General features: G+C 39.5%; 1 protein-coding gene across 1 annotated transcript; it reads left to right on the forward strand.

Moving 5' to 3' along the window:
- The first annotated feature begins 654 nt into the window (after positions 1 to 654).
- On the forward strand, positions 655 to 3,060 carry LOC125013437 (macrophage mannose receptor 1-like). Its single transcript, XM_047594157.1, has 5 exons — positions 655 to 682; positions 965 to 1,237; positions 1,547 to 1,565; positions 1,783 to 2,108; positions 2,438 to 3,060. Exons 1-5 carry the CDS (start codon positions 655 to 657, stop codon positions 2,782 to 2,784), a joined length of 993 nt encoding a protein of 330 aa, XP_047450113.1. The 3' UTR covers positions 2,785 to 3,060.
- Positions 3,061 to 9,916: the final 6,856 nt, after the last annotated feature.

Raw genomic sequence — 9,916 nt, forward strand, 5'->3', positions numbered from 1 at the left:
TCTAGTTTACTTTTATTATTGCTGATGTTGCTGTTTGCTTTTATTGTACGTAGGTTGTGAGACTTTTTAGCCTTAGTTTTAGAAGTGCTTCATCAATAAAGTTCTTTTACACCTTATTATATGTAACAGAGAGGTTCATCATAATTTTGATTTAGCTTAACACATATTAATTGGCTTTAAATTCATTCCTGAGGTAAGTCACATGTGATACATTTAGATGATTTGAATAGATTGACCCTAGCCCTACAGTGAGGATGTATTTGTTCCAACTGAGACAAGTCTATTCTACAACAGCCATTTTTAAAATGAAGTAAACTTGCTGTACTTTGTATTCAATGAATTGACCAGTGTCCTCCTGCCCATATTTCTCATATGTTCACATCAAGTGTCAAACACAACCATCTAACTACTGCAGTTGTGTCTGGTTGTTGAGCTATGACATGTAAAGTGATGCTTGCAGAGTTTAAAGTAGACTTCCTGATCCGATGCTTTAACAGTGACACCATCAGACTCTTTGTTATTGTGTCAACAGGCTTGAAGCTGATTAGGATTAATCCACAGTCTATGTGCAAGACTCCAGATTAAACCTGAAACACTTTTCTCCTTCTGAAAAGCTGCTGAAAGCAAATATCAGTTTCATCCAACAGAGCAAAGATGCAGTGGAGTCTGCTCATTGTGATGGGTAAGTGGATCAGATCAACATCAACCATACTGCTGTATGTCTTTATATGTCTTCACAATCACAAATCATTACAGCTTGATGAGGATTTGTAGAACAGCTGACACCACTGTGTTTGACATGTGAACAGATACATCAAACATCTACTTTGTTGCTTTGTTTGGTCCCTGCCAGGTCTTTGAGTTTCACTTAAGGAGGAAATTTAAACTGGGCTGAAACACAGTCAATAAAATGATTGAATTTGTCTTACAATCAGCTCTACGTCTGTGTTTTCTCTGATCTCAGGTCAGTGTTACTTCATCTCATGTCAACTCTACCAGTACCACTATATTGAAGATACAAAGACCTGGACAGAAGCTCAGGAGTACTGCAGAGAACATTACACTGATCTGGCCACAGTGTCTAACATGACAGACATGAAGAGACTCCTTGAAGAATCTACAGGGAGAAAAACTGAAGCCTGGATTGGACTGAACAACAGAACAGATGTCAACAGGACATGGCACTGGTCTCTACCTGGAGTGGAGTTTAAAGACGATGAAACAAGATGGTCTGATGGTGAACCAAATGATAAAGATGGAATGATTGAGAACTGTGTTGGAATGAAAGACAGCAAATGGATTGATTTCCCATGTACACAACTAAAACCTTGTATCTGCTACAATGGTGAGAATATAAGTCTCTAATAATTCTGGTTGTTTTGTTTGTTCATTTGTTTCTGATTAATCAAATATTGGTGATAGAGTTCACACAATCGTAAAAGAAGAATCATCATTTTTCTTTCAGCTAAGTCATAATGAAGGTCACAGGTTATAACATGAGTAACATGACCTGTTGGTGGGAACTAAATTCTATGAATTCTGGTAGGAGATATGGCCACAGTTCAGTCAGTATATTTTATTGTTGAGTTGACATCAGCAGGACTTTCTGATCACATGATTGTGTGTTTTCATCACCATTATTGATTCAACTTCTTTAAGACTCTTGGAGAGAAAAATCATTCTCCTTCATATTCAACAGTTTTCTATTTAGTGATAATTTCATGACGTGGACAAAGACGGTTGATGACGACTATGATTGATGTTTGTGTGTTTACTCCACAGAAAGTGGACCACAAAGATCCATTTGATTAAAGAAGAGAAGAACTGGATTGATGCTCAGAAATACTGCAGAGATCATCACACAGACCTGGTCAGTGGATTCAACCAGTTAGATCAAGTAGGACTCAATGACACAGTTAAAGACATACAATATTGGATCGGCCTGTTCAGAGACACCTGGAGGTGGTCAGATGGGAGCAGTTCCTCTTTCAGACACTGGGATCAGACTCTGTCACCAGGAGACAAATGTGCAGTGACCATGTTGAATGAAGGAGGAAGATGGAAGAACGCCAAGTGTACTGACCAAAAACCTTTCTTCTGTTATGATGGTGAGTTTTTAAAGATCCATGAAGATAAAGTAACATCTCCACATTTAGCTCCAGAACTGGAAACTGTCTGAAGATCTACCAGAATCTATTATTCCACAATACTCATCTATTTATGTTTGAGTTAATGTACAATTATTTCAGACATAATTAAATCTACACTACAACAACGTCCCAAAAACATATTTGGATTCAGTCTGTAATTTTATTTCCGAGCTGCATGGATATGCATCAAAATATCAGAATTTGAAGATAAGTCACCAAATAAAAAGAGACTTTGTTTTATGCTTTTAAAAGTCTTTAATCAACATGACCATGTCTTTCAATAACAGATAAAGTGATCCTGATCAAAGAAAATAAGACCTGGGAGGAAGCCTTGTATTACTGCAGAGACAACTACAATGACCTGGTCTCCATCACTAACCTTGATGAACAGAGATGGGTTCAAGAGAGAGCCAAGAACGCCTCAACTCCTTTTGTCTGGCTGGGACTGCGCTACACCTGCACTCTGGATTTCTGGTTCTGGGTCAGTGGTGAGGTAGTCAGCTATAAGAACTGGGCCTCAGATGGAAAGAATGACGACTGTGACATGTCTGGAGCCATGGAAACAGGAGGAGAACATCAGTGGGTCACAAAACAAGATAACGAGACGTTTAATTTCATCTGTTCTAAGTCTTAGACTCACTGATAACTGTCTTTTTATTCATATACTCTGAATGTTGGTTGTGTATTTAACGTATTCTTTCCATCTGTCTTGAATGGTGAAGTGGGAAATGTAGGAATCCCAACCTGAAATGTGTAAAAGCTGTCTTCAGATTGTGAGAGGAAGAAGCTCCACTATAGTCAGTTGTAAAGTAGTGCAGCTTTACTGTGGATGTTTAAAGTGGAATAAGTGGATAATGTGATGTGATGATGTTAACACAATTATCATGGAACTGGTGCAGAAACACCTGAAAGACTCCAGGTTGTCAAATAACCAGCACCATTTGTATCTCAAGTGTGAAGTTTCTCCTTCTTTCTCACTTTCTCTCCTTTCTAACGTGTAGACTTCTCTCACAACCCTGAGCTCATTTGCTTTCAAGAGAAAACAGGGAGACTATGTTATTTTGAATCTTTTGCTGATATTTATTCTATAAAATGACATGTATGTTATGGTCAGTTCCTGGGGCTTGCTTTAAATGGATAGTTGAATTGTCTGTTGTTGAACCTGTTAAACCATGGAGTGGCCTCTAATGTTCATTTACTTCAGTTTGTTCATCTACATCTTATCTACCATTGAATACATAGACACAAGTTTAGAAGATGAACCATTTACCCAATGTATGTAATGACAAAACCAAAAAAATAGAAAAGAAATGAAAAGCTGTACGTTGTCATTGGTTTTATTTCTTTGAATTCATCTTTTTCTGTGTGAAATGTCAGCGTCATGAAGATGCTGTTTAATTCTACTAATATCTGAGCAGTGAGGCTGGAACTGTTCTAACAGATGACTGGTCTTTAAGTGAAATCTAAACACTTTACCTTCTGGAAGACAGAGACGGAGACAGACAGCCATTAACACTCAAACACACGGAGTCAACACTCAACACTGCAACATGGAAACTAGCAAAGAAAGACCTTGAACCTCCTGAGGTGACAGATTAATAGTTTTTATTTAAAATCTGATTCATATCACATGAAATGATCATTTAATAATGAGACAATCTGAAATCTAGTTTATTTCTCACTTTATTTTGGTCATCAGAGGAAGAAGAGGAAGCATAAAGTCCACATCAGACTCTCCTTCTGAGGATGTTTCACTTTCCTGCTTCTCTCTGGGAGTTACAGGCCACATGTTTTCATTCTGACTCTTCTCACAGAGCTTCATTTCTGAATGACAAATGAATGAATGAATGACAGAATGACAAACCAAAAAAAAAACTTTATTACCAAATACAATTCAAAAAATCGCAGACCCACTATTAACTTCCCATGTGTCACTAACAAAGCAGGGGTTCAGTACACAAAAGTCACAGTGGTGCACACTACATTCACTAAGGAGTCTTCCACACTCCATGAATCAACACTCAATCTGCACACATGCACACATTTCACTGCAAACGACAAACCAAGTCACTCCTTAAGCTGCACTGAAAGACTGACTGGGACCTGCCCTGAGGGAAGTGAGCCAATAAAAAGAGAAAGCTAGTCCACCCAAGGGGCAGTACCCCACATCTTTTGCCCACTGCCAGCTCACTTACCAGGGCGGACTAGACAAAGGAAAACATAACACAATAAAGCAAAGGAAAATCAACCTCAGTGGCCCCGATGCTCTGATGGAAACAAATATTAATCTTAAAATACTTCATTACAGCAGTTAAAACCACACACCATCCGTAAACATTTAAAATACCTGCTATGTTGATTATGTCCTGACGACTAGCAGCTGCTTTCAGGCTAACGGGACACAGGTCAAAAAACACACCAAACAGGAATTTCTCACCCACATTTAACAGTTCAAAACACAACACGAAACGACTTCAGCCGACCCATTTTCCCTGGATTCATGTCCCCTGTCCGCCAACATGAAATGAGCTGTGCACCTGCCTCACTCCACCAGCCTGACCCAACAGTCACCACAAAGACTTTTCCTCCTATGGCAGCAGCCATATTGACTAACTGTGGCCCCTCCTTTCCCCCACTTGGTACCACCAAGCACACACTATAATTCACAAAGTAAGAAAAGCTGTCAAAAGTGTAAAATCGCCCTGTGACATCAGAGACATCAGAGAACAGGTGGTGGTGTCAGTGGCAGATGATGGAAAATTAAAGGTTTCTCCCAGTCTTTAACTTGAGAAAACTCATGTGAACATCCAGGAGCGATGCAGAACATGCCTCCTTCCATTGGTTTTGTAATCTGCTCCTCTTGTCCTGTCATGTTCAATGTTTATGTAGTTGCTCAGTACGACCAAGAGCTGGACAAGTTGAGCCAACCACTCCAGTGGTGGTGCCCTGTGTTTAAACAGTCAAACTTAGAGGATTGTGTGCTCTGATTGGTTCTTCAGTTGTTGTATTAGCTCGACTATATAGTAAATGAGGCCACTACTTCAATACACTTCAGAGTTAAAATAAAAACATAAATTACTCTGATGTCTCGTATTGTTTATGAAGCTATGATTTGAAATACACCACTTTTTTAGATACACCAGACACATGAGGGGTTTTTCTTTAGGTATTTGCACAAAGTATCGGTATTGGACGGGTATCGCCGTAACCAGCCTGAATTTTACTCAGTCGGAGTAATGGGATCAGAAAGGACATCTAAAAAGGAGAGAAGTCGTCTCCAGGAATTGAACTGGTTCAGAGTGGCAAGGTGTGGGGTTGGTGTTCCTGTAGAAGAACACGGATACACGTGTCCAGGTCAAGGTTGGTTTATTTAGCTGTGGTCTGTAGTAACAATACAAAATGAGCATCAACATAGCAAACACCATACACAATACAGAAAAACATAATGAGTTAACTAAAGTTACTGTGTTCAGCACTCAACTATATAATATGGATGTGAAAATAAGACAAATAACCTCACAAGACCATAGACCACATGACTTAGCTTATTAGCTTTGACAGCACTCCAGGTTGAGACAACATTAGCTAATGCACAACTGAACATTGCACGTTAACACAAAGGTAATATCCAACTTGACAGCTTAACATCATTTGACTCACATTCTGACATTTACACACAGCAGTAAACCAGGTAGGTACAGGCAAATGGTGAAGAAAAGGCAATGAAACCGTTCTATCATCGGGAGAAAACGACTGCAGTCACACCATCTGCGCTTCAGAGAGGCACGGTCGTGCTATCTACACTTGAAAAATCGAGTGCCCGTCTACATGGCGTGGTACGGTAAAGCGTGTGAGCGATTAAAAACTGATCAAAAAAACAACAAATAAAACTGTACAACATACATACATGAATCCAGTTACTATTTGGATAAAAATGTGGTTATGCACACGGAGCTGAGACAGAGCATCCAAGCACCAGGCCGAAGGGACCCAAAGGACGGCACCCCCACGGACAGACAGGAACAGCCCCACGCATGGCAGCCCCCACGAGGAAACATGGAGAACTAACAGACTGAGACAGTACAATGTGGTAAGAAATAGGAAAAATAAATGAATAAATAACGGATGGAAAACCTTTGTTAACCTAAAATCTTTGTTATGTTTTTCATATATATGGAATGAAACTAAGCTCGGGGTCAAAAATCACGTCCAGATTCTTTACAGACTGAGAAAGGTTAAAATCCTGTGGTTTTGGTAAAAGTTTCTCTCTCTGGTGTTCAGGACCAATGACTAAAACCTCTGCTTTGTCCTGGTTGAGCTGCAGGAAGTTCTCTGCCATCCATGATTACCATGTAAAATACAGTTTAAAAGGGCATCAACAATGAAAACCTAAAAAAAACTTTTTCCTGGACATGTCCTCTTTTCAGACCTAAAAATGTGACAAACTCAAACTTTGAAACAATTTCAGACTTGTCCAGGATTTTGTTGTGCTACAACCTCAAACATGTTTACATCAAGCTTGTGTTGAGCTTCTCTGTGTGTCCCCGACTGAAGGGTCCTCTTTGTCCCAGACTCAAATCTGTTGAGCTCCAAAGTATTTTAGAATTTCTCTGGTAAAGACAAAGCTCCTTAGTTAACAAAGCAAATAGACCATAAGCACATATTCCTGTTTTACAATTGCAGTGATGTTGCACTAACACACAAACTCAGAACCTGTTTTATATGAATCATTGTTATGTAGTGTCTCTTTAAAGCATGTACCCAGTAACAAAGAGCTTTCTGAACTGATCATACGTAATCCTAAAGTCATGTTAAGAGGAAAATATCTGAGAGACAACTTCCACTGGAGGACGACATAGCAGACATCTGCACAACATTGTCACAGACCGGCTCAAAGTCCAGACCAAAGGAAGCCAGGAACAGACAAGGTCCTGATAGCACTAGTGGGCCGTCACAACATCAACAACAAAGCTCCCTCCCTGCTAACACCTGACTAAACTGACTGACTGATCTAGACGTGTGGATTTTACAATCAATACTCACATCAAAACATTCATACCAAGTCACACCGCTTTCACAAGAAATATTAATACTTTCATCACAACAAATCTCTGATCATCTCATCTCATCTTCTACTACCACTTATCCTCACTAGGGTCCCAGGGTCACTGGAGCCTGTCCCAGCTGTCATCAGGTGAGAGGTGGAGGACACCCTGGACATGTCTCCAGTCTATCACAGGACTAACCTGAAGACCACTCTGTCTGGTCTAAGAACAATTATATCCAAGTCACAGCGACTCTTCTCATTTTCATCTTTGTTTCAGAGGTTTTAAAATGTGATTTGCTCAGATTTTCACTTCACTTCATTTGCACAGATTGTCTTTAATACAGTCTGATATTTAGCAGCTGCTTTAATTCTTATCCAGAGGTACAAAATACATCTTTCATAACTACATCCACAAAGTTCATTGTAAAAGTCATCACTTTCATATCCACAAGTAGACGTCTAAAAGTATTGCTATGGTGGTATCACGTGGTATCGGATGGAAAGGAAAAATAGTGATATCACATCACTACTGGAGGGACAAATAAACACACCTGCTAAAAACTCTGCGTCACACCTCCCCCTCCACCACACGTCATGAATAAATGTCTAACCTTTACCCTTTGACTCACGTTTCCAGCTAACGGTGCTACAGCGACACCTGTGACTCCAGGAAAAGTAATTAGTCGAAGAGACGAACTGACAAATCTGAACCATACAGTTTCTAAGAAAAACAACCGACTGCGCGGGCGCATTGGTGATTACCTATAATTCCAAGGGGCGGGCGATGCAAATTACTAGCTAATATCTGGCGAAATTGAAAATTTAAATAATCCACGATTAAAACAGTGTCTGGAAAGTGAACAAAGCAGAGTTTGTTAGACAAATGTATGAAACGTGGTCAGTGGAAAAAAGTCTGCACCGTAAGTCAGACGTCGTTGAATCGGAGACCTTTTTATACTTCCTGATATCCAGTTTCTTTTTTACGCTTATCAACACGTTGCGATGTACTGTCACATTGACCTGTCCGTCGGTAAACCCACCTGGTTTCCAGCCTTTCTGGATGATCTCACAACGAGCTGCTCGTTGTAGTAATTGGATCACATTGCTTGAGGACGTTAAGGGTATCAATGTACAGCTAGTAGTAGGAGAGGCAACTGAGGTAAGCTGTGTTTTTATTATTTTTTTTATATACATACAATGACCACAGTTCTTTATGTTAAAACCATCAGTCTGGAAAGTAGACTGAATGTGTGACCAGCTTCTTAAACGCGTTTCCTTTATTTTGTGATTCGTTTGAATACAGTTTAAAAGTCAATACATTCTTTTAGCTCTTGTAATGATTTTCCATATTTGTTCCAGCCTGGGTTTGAACCCCTCATCTTTGACTCCATACCAAATCCTCCGGAGCAGGTAAGTGTGTCTTTGGAGGCGGAGCGTTCCAGGGTTCCCTAGCAGTCATGTGTCTAGTCTTGAATCCATAGCTACAATAAAATGTGCTACAATATACATCCCAGAATGTCTCTACAGCCTTCTTGGAGCAAAACACGTTCATACAATATACAATTATACGCACAATAATAACAAAAACACAAAACAAAAAAGAGGTGGTGTTGGTGTGCATACGTGTGTGTGTGTGTGTGTGTGTGTGTGTGTGTGTGTGCGTATGTGTGTTTGTGTGTCCAGGACTTTCTCTGGTTCTCTTTGTCACTCAAGGACCTGTTGTAGTTGTTTCAAACTGAGGTCAGAGATAAATGGGAGCCAGAAAGAAACGTTATCATCAAAGAATAGAAAATATAGTAATACATCTGGGTTATGTTGGAGGGACTGTGGGATGGTGGGAGGTTTCACCCATCTATTTGGGACGGTCCTCATCATGGATTATTGGGAAGGAAGTTAAAAGGATTACTGCCTTTGATTTTAGGTTGGAGTTGATTTAAAGTTAAGTTCTGTATGTTGGGTATATTTCCTAAAGAACAGACGGAAAGGGATTTAACAGACATGTTGAAGGTCTTGTTTTTAATAGCAAGGAAAATGGTCACAATTTCCTCTCTTGAGCCCCAGAGCCCCCAGTTTAACACAATGGAGGAAAAGAGAGAGTAAAAGAAAATCACAGATTACAACTGAAACTCAATAAAAGTATTAAAATACAGACACCATTTGAACAACATTTATAAGACCACTGATCAAGATTTATTTAATAATTTATTGAACTGTTTAAATTACATAGTAAATTAATTTCATGAGCTTCTACTTTGATTTTGGTTTGATTGTTTTGTTTTCATTTAGACTTTTGATCTGTTTGCATCCAGCCCCGACTCCACTGAGACGTGTGTAGTCTTGTCCACATGACTACAGCTCTCATGGCTCCCAGTTGGATCTTCATTCATTCAGTTTCAATATAACAATTTCAGAATCTATTTAAAAATCATAAACAAATCAAAACTTCTCCAGGAGGAGGAAAATAAAAACTCTTTCGCTTGGAGGCAAAAGGAAACAACAAGTAAAGACACAAGGAAAACTTAGCTGTGGCTGATTTCTAGGACTTGGAAAGAAGGCTGGGGTGTATGAAGGACAAAAAAACACTGTGGCACAGGACAAAGAGAGACACACACTGTATTTATACATAAAGGTAATAGAGAACAGGTTGAAACAATCAGAAATCAGGAAAGACCCATAGATGACACCCGAGGGAAGGACAAGTGACCTGAGACAAGAGGAG

This window comes from Mugil cephalus, chromosome 1 (genome assembly GCF_022458985.1).
Source record: "Mugil cephalus isolate CIBA_MC_2020 chromosome 1, CIBA_Mcephalus_1.1, whole genome shotgun sequence".
NCBI classification, from domain to species: Eukaryota; Metazoa; Chordata; class Actinopteri; order Mugiliformes; family Mugilidae; genus Mugil; species Mugil cephalus.

Bases quoted from the DNA above. Each gene is read 5' to 3' on its own strand.
- LOC125013437 (XM_047594157.1), top strand. From the start codon at position 655: ATGCAGTGGAGTCTGCTCATTGTGATGG. The intron at 683-964 runs GTAAGTGGATCA...CTCTGATCTCAG, and splicing joins GAGTCTGCTCATTGTGATGG to GTCAGTGTTACTTCATCTCA. The intron at 2,109-2,437 runs GTGAGTTTTTAA...TTTCAATAACAG, and splicing joins ACCTTTCTTCTGTTATGATG to ATAAAGTGATCCTGATCAAA.